The sequence below is a fragment of the Lactuca serriola genome, chromosome 9 (assembly GCF_051521515.1).
Source record: "Lactuca serriola cultivar US96UC23 chromosome 9, Lser_US96UC23_V15, whole genome shotgun sequence".
Taxonomy (NCBI): domain Eukaryota; kingdom Viridiplantae; phylum Streptophyta; class Magnoliopsida; order Asterales; family Asteraceae; genus Lactuca; species Lactuca serriola.
In genome coordinates this window covers 7054763-7077316 of record NC_136416.1, presented here as the reverse complement: position 1 = coordinate 7077316, position 22554 = coordinate 7054763, and the positions used below count along the sequence as shown (strand labels likewise).

General features: G+C 35.4%; 2 protein-coding genes across 2 annotated transcripts; both read left to right on the top strand.

Moving 5' to 3' along the window:
* Positions 1-3419: 3419 nt before the first annotated feature.
* Positions 3420-16572, top strand: LOC145075305 (uncharacterized). The gene is made up of 2 exons (XM_079021596.1): positions 3420-4287; positions 15935-16572. Exons 1-2 carry the CDS (start codon positions 3420-3422, stop codon positions 16570-16572), a joined length of 1506 nt encoding a protein of 501 aa, XP_078877722.1.
* Positions 16573-17292: 720 nt separating this feature from the next.
* LOC145075304 (uncharacterized) lies at positions 17293-17904 on the top strand. Its single transcript, XM_079021595.1, has one exon. It carries the CDS (start codon positions 17293-17295, stop codon positions 17902-17904), a length of 612 nt encoding a protein of 203 aa, XP_078877721.1.
* Positions 17905-22554: the final 4650 nt, after the last annotated feature.

Sequence of the window (22554 nt, the reverse complement as noted above, 5' to 3'; positions counted from 1 at the left end):
TTGGGAGTTTGATTCACCAGACAAATTTGCTTGACCAGCACGCCAAATCATTGTTGATTTAGCAGCTATAAGCAAATAGGTAAGATCAATAAGGGTCACGTCGTGGTCCATCATATAGTATTCTCTAACGAACTCACTATATGATTCAGGAAGTGACTGAAGAACCCAGTCAACAGCCAAATCACTTGAAATCTCGACACCCAACATGTTTAACCTATCAATGTGTGACTTCATCTCTAAGACGTGTGCACACACAGGTTTCCCATCTTCTTGTTTACTTGCCAAAAGGGCTTGAGTGAGCTTGAACTTTTCAAGCCTTAGAACTTGTGGGTTAGGGAGAACAATTGGAGGAGGTGGAGGAAGTGAGGCATGACTCTCATTTCCTTGATCGTATCTCGGAACGTCATCTTCATTTGGAAAACTTGTTCCATGGGATTTTGGAAGACCATTATTGTCAGAACTAGACATCTAAAAAACGGGAGAAAATTCAAGTTAAGTTGATTAGAATTTTTGATGCAACACCCAAATGAAACATCAAGCTAGGATCCAACACAATACTCTACAACCTAGAAGAGGGATGTCGTAATCTAGTTGCAGAATATTTGAAGGTAGGTAAATGACGATTTACCAATTTCCACCATGAAAAACGAAAAGAAAGTTTAAGTTTCAAATGAATTGAAACTCCTAGATCTTTTGAGATTCATTGAACTTTTCAATGGCATGTTTAATCTCGATTATGCCTTACTATTTATGACTGGGATGCCGAGGATCACAAACAAGGTGTGAATAACCATACGAATCACTTGGTGCACTCAATGCTACTATCACCTAACCAATGTGCCGGTTAGCCACGCACGCTCCATTGATTTATGATAAGCATCGAGTCACCCTTCGCCACCAATGTCATCCCCAAATTAGTGTGCCGGTTAACCACACACGCTCCACTAACGTTTGACAAGGGTACGAAGTGTAATTCCATGGGTTAGCATACAATTTCACATTTTGCCTAAAGTAACTATGATTTGGGAATTTGTATAAGCATTTAGTTACTTTGTACTTCATTATACTTATAATGGAAGGTTTCTGTCCTATCCTACCCATTCGGCTAACGACCCTCCACTAATCAAGAGTGCGGTGGGTAAGAGTGGATACCCATTCAATCGCCATTTTATAGGCAATTTCCTTAAACACCCCTTATAGACCAGCTTCGTGAATGAGGCCTACTAACGGTAAGACTGACTGTTTACTCATACATATATATAATATTAGACTTTTAATGTTATATATAGTATAGGGTATATTTTACACTTTTAAAATATCATGTGGTTTAGCTTAGTAAATTATACTTTTAATTTAATTAAATGTAAACCAAAACTTTATGGATTTATTAAATCACTTTTAATTATACAATTTAATTAATTAATAAAACCATAAGGGGTGATTTGAACTTTTCAAATTATTAGGGTTTTAGAATTTAACATTTCAAAATTAAACTTTTAATCAACTTTTAAATTCCAAAACTTGAGGGCAAGTTTTGAAACATTTCAAAACATTAGGGCTTAGAATTTAAATATTTCAAAATTAAACTTTTAATCAAAAATTAAAATTCCAAAACTTGAGGGCAAGATTTGAAACTTTTCAAAAACATTAGGGTTTAACTTATTTAAATTTCATAAACAAAACTTTTAAGTTCAAATTTAAACTATAAAACCTAAAGGGTGCAATTGAAACTTTTTCACATCACAGAGGATCAAATAACAAATAATATAAGTTAAACAATTAATTTAGTCATTATCTATATTTGACCTAATCTTATTTTAGTCACTAGATAATTACCAAATAATTTAAAATAATTCATATTTATCATATAAACAACCAATATTCAAAAGATTTGAAATTATCTATTGTTTTGGCAAGGATAATCATTAATTTAAGATAAAAATCGGATTTTAACTTAAAAAAACGAATTAGGCATTAAATCCAAGTCAAAACAACAGTTAAATCCCGAAATACCCTCTGTCTGACGCTCGAACTCGCCGAGTAGGGGCCAACTCGCCGAGTCCAGATACTGACTCGCCGAGTTGAGTCGGGCAGAGGCCAAAAACTCGATTTTTAGCAAACAAAATAGTTAAGCATCACATACAACTGAAACCAATCAAGGTTCTGATACCACTGATGATTTTTATGCATACGAAACAATCCTATGTGCTCATACAAACCCTAATGCTTGGATCTAGGTTTCTCTATTGTACATGATTTGAATCCAAAGCTATAAACCCTAGATCTGACCTTTGATAAACTGAATTAGGGTTTAGAGAATTACCTTTGATTGTTATATTGCAATAACAATCAATTCCTTGCTTTGATTGGCTTTAGAAAGCTTAGTGCCTCAAGTGCTGCACCTCTAATGGAGTCACAAACACCATATGCAACTTGGATGAAGAGGAGAAGAAAGGAGGCTGCCCAAAACGACTAGAAACCCTAGAGAATCAGTTATCCACGTTTTTGGGGCATAGGGGCCCTTTATATACATGTAGGCTATTAAGGTTTTCAACTAGGAAACCCTAATCTGACTGCTTAAGCCCTAAGCAGCCCATGGACTCCTTTAACGTTTCCCTTGGACGATTTCTAATGGGCTTTCCATAGAATTCGTCCAACCTATATATTATTAGGTGATCCATATCCTAATTATAATAATCTTATAATTACAACTTCAGTCCCCTAAGTTTAATTAATCTCTTTTAGCCACAAAATTGATTATCAATTAATTCTTTGACTAATATTAATTAAACAATATGATTTCTCCTTTAATATATTATTCTCATAACATATTAATAAATCATATTTAAACCTTTCTCTCCTTAATTCATCCTACATATTGCTATGGTGAAGGCAACCCAAAAGGACCATGCTCATAATCGGGTCAAGTACATACCAAAATAGTTATGGACTTAGACACTAATCCAACAATTACTAAGTATAAATTTATATATATATATATATATATATATATATATATATATATATATATTAAAATTCTCTATTGTTAGCTACAATATAATAGCCTGCTTTTTGTCACATTTTCCCCTTGTATTATGTTGATGTTGTCTTTGTTTCCTTCGTTCTCACATGTCGACTGTTCCCCTTCTATATTTAATTATTTTTTTTATGTATTTCTTCATCTGCTCATTGCTGACACATCTTTGTATTTTATATGTGTATTTTTCCCTGGCCTTTACTCTCCACGTGTTACTCTCTTCTTTCTTCCCCTTTCTTCTTCGTTGAAACTCCACCGCTTTTCCTTTTCGTTCTTCCTTCTTTTTCTGCCCAGGTAACTTCTCTCCATTATGCTTCTATTTTTCCTTCTGGTACTGTGTTTTTTTTACATTCTCGCTACTTTTTTATCCACCTATTTTCTCATGGCCGTTCAGGCGAAGCGGGCATCTCCAGCTGCTACTTCCTCCTATGCTCCTCGGTCTCGCAGGTCTCGACATCTGGCCTTCTTTTCCGGTCTTCCTCATTATGTCGATTCTGGTGACTGTACTTGGGTTTGTGAGTTCTGTGGTGCATATTTCTGGTATGTTGAAAGGGTGCTTAAGTTTTCAACACCTGCTCATCCGAGGTATAGTCATTGTTGTCAGGATGGGGGTGTAGTTCTTCCTTATCCTTCTGCGTTTTCCCTTCAATTCGTTGCCCTCTATCAAAATTTACATTTTATGAAGGACATTATGGCATATAATAGCATGTTTTCCATGTCTTCTTTTGGGGCCAATGTAGATGAGGTTGTTAATCATGATCGCGGTCCTTATGTTTTTAAGATATCGGGGCAGATTTCCCATAGGATAGGATCGCTATCTCCGGATCCTATAAAGGGTCCGAGGTTTCTTCAGCTCTATCTATTTGATATAGAACACGAAGTTCAGAATAGATTGAGGGCAATTGATGGTCCGAGGAAGAGAGATTTAGATAGTGATATTGTTCAGTTTCTGGTAACCATTTTAGGGGCTAATAACGAATACGTTCGGACGTTTAAAACCGCTAAACTTATGGCTGATGAATCTAATTTAGACTTCTATGCAGTCCGGCTATTTAACAATGTGGCTGATCGTAGATACGGATTGCCCTCGCCTGGATCTTTAGGTTGTATAGTAAGCGGTGATGACACAACCTGCACCACATATGACATTGTTGTGTTTTCCCATTCGGGTCGACCTCAACGGATTAGTAAACTGCATCCGAGCTACATGCCTTTACAATACCCACTGTTGTTTCCATATGGCGAGGAAGGTTGGTCTCCCCGTTTGAAGATGGGTAATCGGAGAGGAGTGACTGTTAATATGTATTATGCGTACTATATCCATGCTCGACAGCATATCTGGTCTCCCATCCTTAATTCCTCTCGGCTGTTCCAACAGTATTTGGTCGATGCATACACGTGTATAGAAGAGAGCCGGCTAGACTACATAACCAAACATCAGTCTAACCTTCGGTGCGATTATGTTAGTGGTGTTGGGTTTTGAGCAATCTAACACTTCCTAAGTGTGCATGCAACCCTAATAAACCTTGGATCTATGTTTCTCTAAATACATGCAAAATAAAAAATTTCCAAGGTTCATAACCTATCTAACATGGCATGGGGTACTTTTAAACATAAAAGAATTAGATAAGATTACATACCTTTTGATGATGAGTTTGATTCCTAAGGAGTTTGAGGGCCAAGCACCAATAGTGTGAATGCCTCAAATGGAATCACAAATCACCACAAACTCTTGGAAAACTTTGAGAGAGTGTATACACACATAAAAATCGGCCACACACACAAAACCACACTAGTGGCTATTTCATGCAACATAAGCATACTTATATAGTGTACATGATTAGGGTGAAACCCTAATAACCCATGACCTTTCCTTTTCTAAGGATCCATGGGTTAAAAGCTCCATGGATCATCCATGGACTTCCATACAAGCCTAGCCCATTAACAAATGAGTGTTAGCCCACACTATATAAAACAATAGCCCACAATTTAATTAGTCTTCCTTTTAATCTCTAAATTAATTCATAATTAATTTAAGACTAAGACTAATTAAATAACATGACTTCATATTAATATATTATAACTTATAATATATTAATAAACATATGTGTATAACTCTCATAAAATTATCCATAAATAGTTCGGATGAAATGCAACCCAAATGGACCATGCCGGGTCGGGTCAAGTATATACCAAATAAGTTATGGACTTAGACACCTTATCCAACAGACTCCCACTTGGATAAGTCTAATAACTATATTTGTGTATGTTACTTCAGGAACCAACCAGCAATCGTAGCTCTCGAAAACTCTGTTGAACTATGAAGCGCCATTTTAGATAAGTGATCATTTAATCCTCTGTTCTCATGATATCAGCCGGACAAATACATGGAACAACGTCGTACTTATTGTCCAGTAGTTTTTTTTTCCCGATTTCCGATTTGTTTGACAAAGAACTTAATCGAACACATCAATTTAGTTCTGACCGGCCGGTACATAGGTCACAACAAAATCATCGAGGGGCCCAGATATCGCTTCTATTTCTAGAAGGAACAGATAAACTTCGACTCATATGCTTGTTCTACTACTTGTTGAATTGTACACAAAGGCACGTTTTATAACATCAAGTTACTAATGCGTTTACGTGCAATCAATGCACAACCAACTCATAGGTAACAACTCATATCTCTAGGTTTGAAGATTTATATGATATTACCGTCTCACGATCACTCGAGATAAATTCCATGAAGTGATACAAGTGAGCGTGGGTTTAATCCAATACTTCATAACTTATGAGCACTCATGAATGTTGTAGCAACCATTGCTATGACTAAACCCATTTAGCCATCTACAAACTCGATTCATGACAGTCTTGATTCATACCTACTTCCAACATATGAACGACTGTGGAGTGTTTAAATAACTTAGTCATTCGGAAAGAATAACCTAGCTATTTAGGAAGTCAAAACATGCAAAGTGAAACACAATAATAATCGAATCCAATATGGTCTCAGAACCCTTTTGAATATAAATAGAACCACCTTTTATTTATCACCATATTGATTACACATTATTCATTGTATAATGTTTCAAACAATCAACTTAAGACTTGAATAAAAACAACAGTCGTCCCATGCTCCTAGCATGTACACTTTGTTTTTCTAAACAATAGTTATGCCATACTCCAAGTATGCACACTATGTTTGTCTATGATCCTTACATTGTGATGTAGATCAATTGAACATGATTCCATTGATACTCATTTCACAATCCCAAATCCTTATTGTAAATGTGAGAATCCCCGATTCCTATCATTTACCAAAAAAACTGTTAGATTTTAAACTTTTATGCAATGTTCCTCCTGTAATGATTATGCACAAAGTCACCAAAACCTTGTCACCAGTCATTACAGAGTATTCCAAAGAAGGTCAACTTCTATGGAACGGAAGTCTCATATTCAAAGTACATTGCTTTGAACATCCTTCTTGCATTAAGGTTTTCTAATCTTACATAGATTGAATAACTTCCACCTATGGAGACATTTCCATAGTCCCATTTTGACTATCACTTCCGAACAAGATTTACTTCTTTTCAGAATATGTCAATATGGTCCTTTCCGACAATTTACATCATACTTCCAACTTTCCCTGAGCAACCAATCTTTGGCGAACCTCAGATTGTCCTCGACAATTGCTTAATCACTTTAGTCATATCCAGTTCTAGACTTTTCCCTTCTCAATGCCTTAAGCATTTGGAAAATTTAGAAAGGATGAATATTATAGCACATGCAATCGATCCTATATCCGAAGCATATGGGACAGGATTCATGATGTTTGACATAAAGACATGATACTAGACCAGTCTTTTGCTACAATATTTTTTATTTGCCATGTTTTCAAAATTTAACTATGAAGAGGGATGCCGTAATCATAATCGAATCTTGAAAACGCAATATATATAGAATTGCTTCAAGTTGAACCATTCCAACATAAAATTCATATATATATATATATATATATATATATATATATATATATATATATATATATATATATATATATTCTTGACTAAACATGACTAAAATCTCAATCTAAGCTTTAGAATTGAAATGAAGTATAATTTCCTCTCCCTTAATTATAGCAAAACAACTTTTCAACCCCTGCAACTTCACGAATTGAAACTTTTGTTTTTCTATAATTAACATTGCTAGTTTGCAATAATAGTAATCACAATTATCATGCTCCCACTAACATGATGATTATTAGCATAACACTTATGCTCCCACTAGCTCTAACATATTTCCAGAAATCTGCTGGACTTCTGAAATTTAGATTCATACACCCTTTCTTAGATAGCTCACATGTGTGTCCAAACAATTTTCAGAACTATGAAAAGGGATACCGTAATCATAGTCTCAATTGCTTAGACATTTGCCATTTCTCACAAGTCCATGTTAGTGTGCCGGTTAACCACACACGCTACACTAACGACTTTTGAAAATGCAAATATCACAATTGCTATCTACTTAAAATCTACTTAGTGAAAGCGTTTCCTCACCATCATTTTCATGAATCGGAGAGAAACCTTATGACACTTAGATTTTATAGTGTATGAGTTCCTATCCATGTGAATTTGTCAAAACCATAATCACAAGATAAGGTTAGTGACAAATTCAGCCTTACATGGATTAAACTTGTTTAGTCTTAGTTTCTTGTCACCTTGGTAGCACAAGGCCCACCAATGCTTCCAAGTTGAACTCTGATAACTCACATGCAAATCCAACTTATTTGAAGTAGGTACAGAAATAAGAATTATGTCAACACGATAGGTTGCAAACCTTAAGTCGTGTGCTAGTGATAAATTACAGGTTTTACTCTGATTAAATCTTGAAACTTTTTCAGGATCTTTAAGGCTCCCACTGTCCCCTTGACATATAATTTTCCCCAGTCAAGAACCATTCCTTGACAAAACAAATATTCAAGGGATAGTGCGGATTCTTATCAAGACTAACACTTCACACAACTGGTCTTAGTTGGTCTTTGTCTCATCCAAGACATCACAACTTACCAATCTCAAATGTACAAGAGTAGAAAACATTTTACTCTTACATTTGATAAGTGTTTTAAATCTTCCTTTATGTCACTCAAAGTTACAATCTTGGAGAATGACTCTAAGAATTGTTTTGGAACGAAGTATGACTCATCTTCTTGATTTTAACCAATCCAACAATTCATGACCTCTCTTCTTAGCCATAACAATGCACTAAGACGTCCTTAGAGTATGAATTTGTGATATGGTTTCATAATCATTAAGATGATCATGAAACATGATACTAAAGTCTCTCCCATCCTTTCAGATTTGAGAAACTTTTATCTTTCTGCCTAATTTGATTCTTCTCATTTGTTTTGTCATACATTGTAACCTTTCCAATGTTACAGAATTATACTTAACCTTATAAGTATAATCATATTTACTAATCTTTAGTAAATCATGACAAATCAATCTTTGTGGTGGACCTTGACCAGCGCACACCCAGTGTACCTAATTCCTTAGTCCTTCAATTGACTCACATATACATGTGATCAAAGAATTAGTCTTAATTTTCAAAGATGAAAATTCTCATTCATCATACAATACAACTTGTATGATTCCAAGTTTCCGTCCAATTGAAACTTAGGTGATGAAAAACTTTCTTCATTTGGTAAATTCAGACACTACCACAAATGAAAAAATCAAATCCACTTTCCAATATTGCTATTACTGGAAACATATAAGCAACAATTTTCCACAGATGCCATTGTAAAGATATTTTTAAAATAAATAAAATTAAAAGCCTTTTTTTTCTTTTATTTTAAAACTTTGCGGAAAAACTTATCCTTACAATCCACATGAAAACCTTGTTGTTATCTATTCATAAGCAATATATTATAACTCTTAAGCAACAGCTCAAAATTCTGATTACCGAACCATGCGATCGAAACCCACCTTCGCAATCAGAATCAACATATACTCACTTTAAGCTTCCTATTTGATTCTTAAAACATCAGCATGTGACCCATTCACATTATGTAATAAGAATCTCCAAATAGGAACTTAATAGAGTTAGACAGTGAACTTTACCCGAAGTAGAGTCAAACCTCTTGACTTGATCAACCTTATGACCTTTCAGGCGAACAGGGCAGCTTCGCAACCAATGCCCCTTCCTTTGGCAACAAAACACATGGACCCTTTGGTAATGGCACATGAGACTATCTCAGACTTAGCCTTTCTCTTTACCATTTGGTCAACCGAGTTGACTATGGCCGATCCCTTTCCATTGGGAAGAGAAATCTTTTTTCTAGATATCCAATGCTACCATTGTCAATGTCCATTTAAGACTTGGGAAGTTGTTCTTTTAATCAAATCTGCTTTACTGGTGTTCCAAATCATTGCTGATTCCACAACACCAAGCAAATAGATAACATTATTAAGGGTCATGTCATAGTCTGCCTCATAGTAGTCCCAAAGAGGCTCATTATGTTACTAAGAAAGTGATTGAACATCCAACTTTCACGAGACTTTGACACCCAACTCTCCCGGCTTGTCAATATGTGACTTTATCTCCAAGATGTGAGCACACATAGACTTTGTTTGCCAATAGGGATTGAGTGAGTTTAAACTTTTCAAGAACTTGTGGGCGAGGGAGAATAATTGGAGGAGGTGGAGGAAGTGAAGCATGATGTTGAGGGACACCATCTTCAAGAGATTTGGGAAGATCATAGTTGTCTGAACCAGACATCTATAATGGGAGAAAATCAAGTTAGTTGATTCAAAGTCCTTAATATAACACCCAATATGAAATATTAAGGCTAGGACCCAACACAATATTTTATAATTTGGAAGAGGGATGCCGTAATCCAAGCTATAAAATATTTGAAGGTAGGCGAATGACGATTCACCAATTTCCACCATCAAAAACGAAATAATTTATTAGGTTTTAATTGGATTTGAAATTCCTAGATCTTTTGAGATTCATTGAACTTTTCAATGGCATGTTTCAATCTTGAGTGTGCCCTCTCAACTTTTGTGACTGGGATGCCGAGGATCACAAAACAAGGTGTGAATAACCATACTAGTTCACTTGGTACCCTTAATATTATCACCCAATCAATGTGCCGGTTAACCACACACGCTCCATTGATCTATGACAAACATTAAGTCACCCTTCGTGATCCTTACTAGTCCAAGTTAGTGTGTCGGTTAACCACACACGCTCCACCAACGACTTGGTAAGGTACAAAGTGTGAATTCCATGGGCTAGCACCAAATTCACATTTTTCCTAAAGTAACTAAGATTGGGAATTAAATAAAAAATATTTAGTTACTTTATAATAATCATTATACTTTTAATGAGAATTTAAAGTCATTGTCCTACCCGTTCGGCTAACGACCCTCCACCGATCAAGCAAGCGGTGGGTGAGAGTGGACACCCATTAAGTCGCCATTTTATAGGCAACAACCTTATACCCACCTTATAGACCGGCTTCGTGAATGAGACCTACTAACGGTAAAACGACTTGTTCTTATACATATATATAATAATTAACCATTAATCTTATAAATAGTATAAGGGTAGAATTTTAACTTTTAAAACTTCTAGGGTATGGAATTAAAGTTTGTGTGAGACTTTACAAATTCCAAAACTTGAGGGCAAGTTTTGAACAATTCATAAACTTTTGGATATTCATAACTTATGAGTTTTAATTAAGTGTTTTAAAGCTTTTAATGAAGAGTCTCTTGGAAATCCATAACTTGAGGACAAGTTATGAAGTCCATAAAAGCATTTATGGGAAAAACTCTTCAAGAAAATGTAACCTACAACTTCTTAAAAACATTTAAAAGAAAAACTCTTGGAATTCCATAACTTGAGGACAAATTAAGAATTCCATTAAAACACATTAAGATCAAGAATTAACTAACAAACAATTTGCAAATAATTCCTATGATCTAACAAAACTCATATGAACATGAACATCCACTATCCAAAACTTTTCATTTCATAACTTATGAATTAAAGGTTCATAAAAATGAAGACTCTTCATTTTATGTAACTTATGTGTTTAATGTGTGTTAAAGAAAAGTGACCTTTGGATATCCATAACTTGAGGACAAATTATGGACTCCATTAAAACACATAAATGACCAAGAATTAATTCTAAACAATTCAGCCAATAATTCCTATCATCTTCTAAATTCATAAGAACATGAACATCATCAAAATTTCAAGAATTATATGAACACATAAAATCATGGAATTTTGATATATGCTATTGTAAATGGATTAGAATAACCATTACACCAACTAAAACAAGTTTTAAAACACCAAAACAGTTTAGGATAATATTTCTAGTCCATTTCCAGCAGCAAAAGTCAAAATTCTGTTTTTTTTTTATTATTTTGCATCAAGTATCAAACAAGCAAGCCTAGGCTCTGATACCACTGTTGGGTTTTGAGCAATCTAACACTTCCTAAGTGTGCATGAAACCCTAATAAACCTTGGATCTATGTTTGTCTAAATACATGCAAAATAATAATTTTCCAAGGTTCATAACCTATCTAACATGGCATGGGGTACTTTTAAACATAAAAGAATTAGATAAGATTACATACCTTTTGATGATGGGTTTGATTCCTAAGGAGTTTGAGGGCCAAGCATCAATAGTGTGAATGCCTCAAATGGAATCACAAATCACCACAAACTCTTGGAAAACTTTGAGAGGGTGTATACACACATAAAAATCGGCCACACACACAAAACCACACTAGTGGCTATTTCATGCAACATAAGCATGCTTATATAGTGTACATGATTAGGGTGAAACCCTAATAACCCATGACCTTTCCTTTTCCAAGGATCCATGGGTTAAAAGCTCCATGGATCATCCATGGACTTCCATACAAGCCTAGCCCATTAACAAATGAGTGTTAGTCCACACTATATAAAACAATAGCCCACAATTTAATTAGTCTTCCTTTTAATCTCTAAATTAATTCATAATTAATTTAAGAGTAAGACTAATTAAATAACATGACTTCATATTAATATATTATAACTTATAATATATTAATAAACATATGTGTATAACTCTCATAAAATTATCCATAAATAGTTCGGATGAAACGCAACCCAAATGGACCATGCCGGGTCGGGTCAAGTATATACCAAATAAGTTATGGACTTAGACACCTTATCCAACAAGTGGCCTCTATGACGCCCTATCAAAAGGAGACAGGGAGACATGTGTCATTGGCAAGCGTGTATTCTTACCTGCGTCGTTTACTGGCGGACCTCGCTTTATGTATAGTCATTACCAAGACGCACTTTCAATTTGCAGGGTCTATGGCAATCCACAGTACTTCATCACATTTATGTGTAATGTCAAATGGCCCGAGATTACCCGCTATATGGAAACACATGGCCAAAGAGATGTCCACAATCGGGCGGATATCAATGCTAGAATCTTCCACATCAAAGTCCATGAATTTATTGACTTTCTTAAAGCGGACAAACCGTTTGGCAGTGTCGATGCATGTATGTCTATACTTCCTTTCCCATTTGCAGATAGCTAAAGTTCTTATATATGGCATTTTACATTCATTTCACAAAACTTATATGTCTTTTTTACTATGCCCTTCTACTCATATCTAAAACTGTGCTTGATTGACATTTGAAAACTTTCCTAAATTACCCCTCTCATAAAATAAGCCGCTGGATACTATCATTTTATCAATTTATGCTCCACAAAACTTATATGTGTTTTTTAATATGCCCTTCTATTCATATTTAAAACTGTCCATAATTGACATTTTAAAACTTTCCTAAATTACCCCTCTCATAAAATAAGTTGTTGAATACTATCATTTTATCAATTTATGGTTGTCTTTTATATGTTGTTGTTTTCTTGTGATTAGATCTGTGATTCCTATTTCATCGTTTTTAGATTCTTTCCAAGCATGCCCCTCTGAGAACTAAATAACTAATCATTTCTTCCGTACAAATATGGTTGATTCCCTGATTTGCCCCTGTGTTTTATAATTTCTTTTGTACAATTTTGGTTAATTCCCTGATTTGCCTTTGTGTTTTGTGTCCCATTTTTTCAATTGGCTTCAATATGTCCCCTCAATATAGTTTTGGACCTTTTGCAAACCACAAGAATCAATTTTATAGCTTTGTCAAAATAATTTTAATAAAGTTATGGACTTTTCAGCCATTTAAGCCCATGCATTGTAAATACATAAATAAAATATGTACATCTTATCATTTTATCAATTTATGGTTGTCTTTTATATGTTGTAGTTTTCGTAAGATTAAATCTGTGATTCCTATTTCATCGTTTTTAGATTCTTTCCAAGTGTATCCCTGTTATAACACATATTTCCATACATACCCCTCTGTGAACTAAATGACTAATCATTTCTTCCGTACAATTTTGGTTGATTCCCTGATTTGTCCATGTGTTTTATAATTTCTTCCGTACAATTTTGGTTAATTCCCTTATTTGCCCCTGTGTTTTGTGTCCCATTTTTTCAATTGGATTCAATATGTCCTCTCAATACAGTTTTGGACCTTCCATATAAGTTGTAAACTTTTTGGATCTAATCCACAACTTTGCAAATTTTTGGATCTAATCCACAACTTTTTGTCAACCACAGGAACCAATTTTATAGCTTTGTCAAAATAATTTTAATAAAGTGATGGACTTTTCAACCATTTAAGTCCATGCATAGTAAATACATAAATAAAATATGCATATCTTGATATCGCTTAGTATATACATAAATTTTACACACTATGTTAATGTTTCAGGTTATATAGTGATACAAATTAAGATTAATGATAATGCTTATGTTTAGAATACTGTTTTGTAGCTAAAGACACTTATACTTTTATTTCAGTACAATCTGCAAATCCGTATGCCAAAAAAATTTATTTAAACTTCTGAAATATGATTACATGAATGTACTTATTTTTTTTCCAATTTACCCCTGTCTTTTATATACTAATGTTTTCTTTAGGTTCAATCTGTGATGATTACCTTATTGTTTTCTAAATGACATTTTAAAACTTCCCTGAATTACCCCTCTCATAAAATAAGCTGTTGGATACTATCATTTTATCAATTTATGGTCCACAAACTTATATGTGTTTTTTAATATGGCCGTCAATTCATATCTAAAACTATGCTTAATTGAGATTTTAAAACTTTCCCAAATTATCCCTCGCATAAAATAGCTGTTGGATACTATCATTTTATCAATTTAATGTTGCCTTTTATATCTTGTTATTTTGTTATGATTAAATCTGTGATTCCTATTTCATCGTTTTTAGATTATTTTGAAGTTTATCCCTGTTATAACACACCTTTCCATACATGCCCCTCTGAGAACTAAATAATTAATCATTTCTTACGTACAATTTTGGTTGATTCCCTGATTTCCCCCTGTGTTATATCATTTCTTCCGTACAATTTTGGTTAATTTCCTGATTTACCCATGTGTTTTATGTCGCATTTTTTCAATTGGCTTCACTATGTCCTCTGAATACTGTTTTGGACCCTCCATATAAGTTGAAAAGTTTTTTGATGTAATCCACAACTTTTTGCAAACGACAGGGACGAATTTTACAGCTTTATCAAAATAATTTTAATAAACTTATGGAATTTTCAACCATTTAAGTCCATGCATAGTAAATACATAAATAAAATATGCACATCTTCATATCGCTTAGTATACACATAAATTTTGCACATTATGTTAACGTTTTAAGCTATATATTTATACAAATTAAGATTAATGATAATGCTTATGTTTAGATTACTGTTTAATTTGTAGCTAAAGACACTTATACCCCTTACACATTGCCCTTCAACATTTCATAGTTTACTTTTGTATTAGTATCAAACTGTTCATTTCACAATATACCCTTTACTTCAATATAATCTGTGAATCCGTACACCAAAAAAAATATTTAAACTTCTGACATATGATTACATGAATGTATTGATTTTTTTCCAATTTACCCCTGCCTTTTATGTCCTACTGTTTACTTTAGGTTCAATCTGTGATGATTACTTCATCATTTTTTAATTCTTTCGGAGTTTATCCCCATTTTAACACACTTTTCCATATATGCCCATCTGAGAAAAAAATTGACTGCAAGTTATAATATTTTATGTTTTTTCTTTACATTGTCCTTTCTATTCTACTACTTTTTTGGATATGCCTCAAAAAAGTATTTAAACCCCTGCGATGTCATTACATATATGTGATATTTTTTTTATTTATGTCTTTACCCCTCTCATTTGTGACATACAGTTTTGTTTAGGTTCAACATGTAATAATTAATTAATCATATTTTCCGTCTAATTTTGGATGCTTCCTTGATTTACCCCTGTGTATTATGTCCCATTATTTCAATTGGCTTCACTATCTGCTATAGATACCAGGCCAGTAGATCTAAATTTTCTTCCTTTCCTAATTTACCCCTGCTTTTCCTACCATACGAATTCCATTACTGGAAATATAACATCTGTTTAATATGTTAATTTTTTTTTTGTTTTATAATTTACCGGTGACTTTAGTATGTTACTTCTTCCATTTCATTGAGTATGTGACAAATTATTATTTTTTTTTTTACAAAATTTACGTTTCTTCTAAATAACAGGATTACTAAATATCATCCCACATGCTATATAGGATATCTATGATTTAATAATTAGGGTCATTTTTTTAAAAATTCACTAATTTACCCCTGTCACTTGGTTCCATAAAATACAAACTTCTGCTCATAAGTTTTGACACACTTACAACAAGTATAAATTGTAAAGACTGATATCTGGAAAATTGTTCATCATTGCAGATTTGTACACCATTGAGTTCCAGAAGAGAGGTCTTCCTCATTGTCATACTCTACTTTGGGTAAAGGGCGCCGACCGAATAAGAACCGCAACCGACGTTGATACATATATCACAGCCGAGCTGCCAGATCCGATCACAGATTCAGACCTGTATGAGACAATAACAACCTGTATGATATACGGCCCATGTGGACCACGAAACCCAAAAGCTCCATGTATGAAAGATGGTAAATGCAGCAAGCATTTCCCTAAACCCTTTCTTGATGCTACATTGTTCGACACGGAAAGATATGTTCGTTACAAACGTAACACATCTGCACACCATACAACCCAGTATGGACAGGTTATACACAACGGATATGTTGTGCCTTACAATAGAAGACTTTCCTCACGCTTCCGCGCACACATCAATGTTGAGTACTGTGGATGGAATATGATGATTAAATACCTATTCAAATATATCTCGAAAGGAGCCGACCGTGTAAGATACGCAACCCAAAAGGCCGAATCAGCCGATGAATCTACTTCTGCGACAACATCTGGTGCTCGTGACGCGCCACAAACTACGGATGTTCGTCCTATAGATGAGGTGAAGAATTTTCTAGACGTTCGATACATATGTCCACACGAGGCAGCGTGATGCATCTTAAACTTTCACATACACAATCGACATCCACCTGTTCAGGTTCTATCTGTGCATGAGGAAAATATGCAACATCTAATTTTTAAGGAAGACTCGACAATACCTGAAGTTCTGTCAAATCCATAGAGCACCATCACAACTCTTCTAGGGTGGTTTCGCAGAAACACAAGAGACCCAACAGGCCGTCACCTTACATACCTAGAATACCTAAAGTCTTACAAATGGGAGAAATCATCTAAGTCGTCGAGCCCTCGGGTTGATGAGTCATCAAAAAAGATAGGACGGCTTGTCTTTGTTCATCCTACCTCCGGCGAATTATTTTATCTGCGAATGCTACTCTGTCACCAAAAGGGTTGCACATCCTTTGAAGACTTACGTACCGTCTCCGGTACCATTTACCCGACCTTCAGGGCCGCTTGCAACGCACTAAAACTAATTGGCGACGATACCGAATTGCTCACTGCATTCACAGAGGCATCTATCTGGGCAACTTCGCCACAACTTCGCTCACTTTTCTGCCAGCTATTGTTTTTCTGTGAAGTTAGCAACCCACACCTACTATGGGAATGTTCATGTGATAAAATGAAAGACGACTACTTATACACCATGAAAAGAGAAATGCCAGATAAGGATGTCGCCTCCTTTGCAGACTTGATCTAGCAACAACTACTCAGCGATCTGGATCACACCCTCCGTTCTTTCGTCCCATTTAAATCAATGGCGGTTTTTGGTCTTCCGGTTCCTTCGGATCGAATGCACAGTGTTTTAGAGAATCATCTTCTTCTTGAAGAAATGCGCTATGACAGAGACGCCCTAAAAAGACAACATGACAACCTCCTGCTAAAGCTAAATAGTGATCAACTGTCAGTCTATAAGACAGTTGTTGACTCGATTGAAAATAGAAAACAAATACTAATGTTTGTTTATGGACATGGAGGTACCGGAAAGACGTTCCTATGGACAACGATTATCTCCTATCTCAGGTCTATAGGAAAAATAGTATTGGCAGTGGCTGCTTCCGGGATCGCATCACTTTTGCTTCCTTCTGGAACAACAGCACATTCAAGGTTCAAAATACCTATTGACCTGACAGACAAAAAATCGTGTGACATAAAAAAACAAACATTTCTAAGTGATCTATTACAACGTACGTTGCTCATAGTTTGGGACGAAGCGGCTATGAGTGACAGAAGATGCTTTGAATTTTTGGACCGTTCGCTTAGAGATGTATTGGATTGTGATGAACAGCTGTTTGGGGGCATATACGTTCTTCTTGGTGGTGACTTCCGACAAACACTTCCCGTCCTACCAAAATGTACACGTTCATAAATCATTCGCTTAAGTCTACCAAGTTTGTACCTATGGCCATTCTTCAACATTCGCATCTTATATAGGAACATGAGGGTACATTCGTCCGAAATAACCACCAATGGTTTGATGTTTGCATCATCTTTTGCAACATGGTTGCTACGTATTGGAGATGGACTCATCGGCATACCCGACAAAGATGACCCACAAGACTCAAGTTTGATCCAAATCCCAAATTCTCTCCTAATAACACCTGGCTCCGAGTCTTTAAAAACCTTAATAGATTTTGTTTATGGAGATGGTGCACTTACCAATCCAACCACTGTTGACCTTTTTGTAAGAACAATTGTTTCACCTACCAATGATATAGCCGATGACATAAATGCATAGATCTTAAGGATGGTTACATCGGACAGTAGAACCTATAAGAGTTCGGACATGATCCAACGAAATGGGAAATATACATCGGATTTTGAAGGCCTGTATCCGATTGAATACCTAAACCATCTAAACTTTCCAGGAATACCCGCACACGAGCTTACACTTAAAATACATTGTCCCATAATGTTGCTACGAAACATCAACCAAAGAGAAGGCTTATGTAACGGTACACGTATGATAGTCTCCCAGTTGCTACCAAACGTGATTGAAGCAACCATCATGACCGATACTTGCATCGGAAAACGTGTATACATACCACGCATAAAGTTCATACATAAGTCGTCAGACATGTCGTTCACTTTCTCACAAAAACAATTCCCATTGAAGGTCTATTATGCGATGACCATCAATAAGAGCCAAGGACAATCACTACGTAGAATTGGCGTCTATTTAGCACAACCCGATTTTTCACACGGTCAACTTTACGTTGCCCTATCCCGAGCAACATCACCGGATTCCATAAAAAATATTGATAAAAACTACTGACCCGACGCGAGACAATGAAACAAAAAACGTCGTTTTAAGGATCTATTGTAGAAATTTACTTCAACCGAGGTCTATCGTATCACTACCAACCGTCTTTCCCATATTGTCATACCCTTGATCAACCATTATCTGAAAAATCATTTATTTATTTATTTTTTTTGTCTCTCTGTCTAACATTACACATTTCTACAATCTGTTTACATAATACACCATACTCACATCTGAATATAGCACTCATTCCCATATATTTGTTCCAAGTAGAGAGCACAACCAACCGATGACCAACATCCCAGCTCTGAAGACAGATGGGATCGGAGGTCCCTTACAGGTTAGAATACTATGCAAGTGGAAGCACGACGTCCGACGCTATGAAACTTGGTACCTGGCTGTTGACAAATTTGTAAGTTGTTTCCAAAAAAATATAACAAAATTGTCAACGAATTTGTACACATTGAGGATTCTACATTTAAATAATAAAAGAGCACTTTTTAATTTCCAGAAAATACAACTTACTTTTCATTTTTCTTGATCTAAAATAAGTTTGTTACATTTTTTCGCCACCAAAACAAATTTGATGTTACAGTGATCTTTTCTTTTAATAGGGGGATGCCATACAAATTCTTGGCCAACGAACCAACCATAGTTATATTGAATCTGTTCTCAATGTTTTTGAATGTTACACCATATCAGATAACAGTTGCCCCAAGCTAGACAAGTATACAAATTCCTCGAAAATGACTTCTACATTGACGTCGGCCTCATGTCTGAAATTGAACACATTCCAGACACACTGACCATACCCAAGACTTGGTTTCGTTTCGTCACCAAGTCAAATCTGATAGAACTCAGAGAAATGCCGCCTTATTACCCAGGTACTAATCACAATTTCCCACCTTATACAATACCTGCCCCTTACACAGTTATATTTACTTTTGTTCAGACTACATCGACGTCCTATCGAAAATCAGAGACTGCACCAAAGTAGGTTGGGAATCATACGTCCTACTCATATTAACCGATGAAAGGTATACATCGCACGCAACAAAATATAACAATCAGTTCTCTTATACAGATCTAATACCAAACACAATTTCAATACCATCAGTGGCAGCGAAATCGCAATCAATCTATGGAAAGAATGCATAGGAAATCCACAAAAGTTCAACCGTGAGTCCTTACATCCACCACCCGCAACAACAGTTGTTGCAGTGACCAACTTAAAACCGTCCATCTCTAACGGTATTATATCGTACACATCATTACACACATACCATCAATAACTGTCACATTTTCCCTGGTGATATATCTAATATCCAAATAATTTATTTCTAGGAGCACTGTGTCACGGCTCATCACATGCTACACATATCTATGTCAACCCCGATATACCAAAAACAACATCTCTTCTAAACCTGTAAGCCATATAAATTACGAGCACACAATATATCCAGCAAAGTAGACACTCTATACTAATAACGCCATGCTATCAGGTTTATAGGACCCTCAAGACCGTTGCCACCACTAGCGGGGACACCCTCTACCCTATACGAAATGAGGACAAAAAGCAAATCAGATCTCCAGGTAATATGAAATGACTACTACTCTATTCACAAATACCAATCATCTTACTCTTTGACATCAAATGACTTTATACCTACAGGATAAAACATTCCTTGTGCGCGCCTCCATCAAAGACTTTGTCTTTCAAAACAACTGGTACCAAACGACATGCCCAACTTGCAAGGATCCCATCTTTAGAAGAGGCGAAAAGTGGTTCTATAGTGCCCATGGGCTAATCGACAAACCAAATTACACGTAATCATCTTTCAATGAATCTAATATACTTAATCACTCTGCACATGCAATACTAATAAATATGTCATCTTCATAGATACAAATTCTCAGTTATCATTATCGATGCTACTGACACCATCTCAGCAACCATGTCAGAAACATCATGTCGGAAACTTCTAAGGTCAACCCTTGACAAATTTATATCCGACAACCCACTCACAAACGGAAACACCCTACCTCCGGCCATCACCAATCACAAAGAAGAAACAAAAATAATGTCCATCCAAATGCTTAGGGCATCAACTCCAGATAACATACGTTTTATAATAATATATCACGAAGCGTTAACAACCATGACCGACACGTCGATCCCGACAACACCGGCCCCAACCCGAATGACAAGAAAGCGACAAAATGACACATCACCAGAGTTATCTGCAACTACTCAAAACGTTACACGTTCTCTATCCTACTACCCTATAGGTATATACACATTCACATACAAAAAAAAATCTTAACCAAATTATGTTAAAACAGCCTACTGACTTTCACTCAACGCGCCGCAGGTCCTACACCAAAAAATATTGCAAAGCAGATCAACAAATAACAGCTATGATGCATAATCAACGTAAAAACCGTCTTTCGGCTCGACTAATATGCCTATCTTTTGTACTACAGGAATAACATCATCACCCCTAGCTTCTGAAAACTAAGACTACTAATTTCCTTCTGCATGAATGATGTTGTTCTAATTTACTTTCTGTTGCATGCGTGCTATTCCTCTAAATTTCACACATCACTTCACTAAAAAAACCAACCATCCATGTCCCCTAAAATACATGGTACCCTTCTCAACACACATACGTAAAAACCATAAAAATAAAACAATCTAAATAACCACTTTATCCAAACAATTCTCATCTACAACATATTTAATAAACAGATACGGAAAATATGTCCAAAGTTAGAAAAGTCATTACTTCTTTTATAAAAAAACCATAAAAATAACTACACCTACTTTATATAATAACAAACATATAAAAGGAATGTCATTCAAACCAATCTAAATAACCACTTTATTAATATATATGTCGTATTTCATTTACACCCATTAACCTAAAAACCGATAATATCCAAACAATCCCCATCTACAACATATTTAATAAACATATACGAAAAACATGTCCAAAGTTAGAAAAGTCAATACTTCATTTATATAAAAAGTACAAAAGCAATTATTTACATTGCACACTCAAAGAAACATTTACGTCTAAAACTAAATGCAATATCTAACCCAAAGGTTATAGCTGCCAAAAAAAGCAAATAACAACTGAACCGCCATTACCACAGCCGCAACCAGCCTATTTGCATTAGTTCCCAGGTGAAAATTGAATACCCCATAGTTATTGCAACTCAACCACCACATTTACACCCTATAAAATCACAACCCCAAATCAACGACCCTACCAACAAACACCATACACATACCATGGAAACCACCATGCAGAAGCTTATCAGGCACCTCCAGACGATGAAACCTCCTTAGCCAATCTCTAACAAACATACACAACAATCAACACACAGATGCAATCACTATAACATGACGCCCCAGAAGAACTACCATACAAGGAGCTTACAGTAACCACCCACGTCATCGCCGACCTTGACAAAATCACGGTGTTGATGCTCGATATGTTTGAGATGATGCAGGAAAACATGTCGGAAGCAATCGAAGTGTGCAACAAAATCGTGCAAGACCATCAAACACCATGAGAAAGCAGCATCAGCCTCTTTTGCAGCATCAACCTTTTTTGCATCAACTTCTCTGATCTAAAATCATGTAATGACGTTGTAATGAACAAATGTTTTGCATCTACTTCTGTAATCTAAAATGATGTAATCACTTTCTAATGAACAAATATCTTTTGATCCAAATTCTGTGAGACAGTC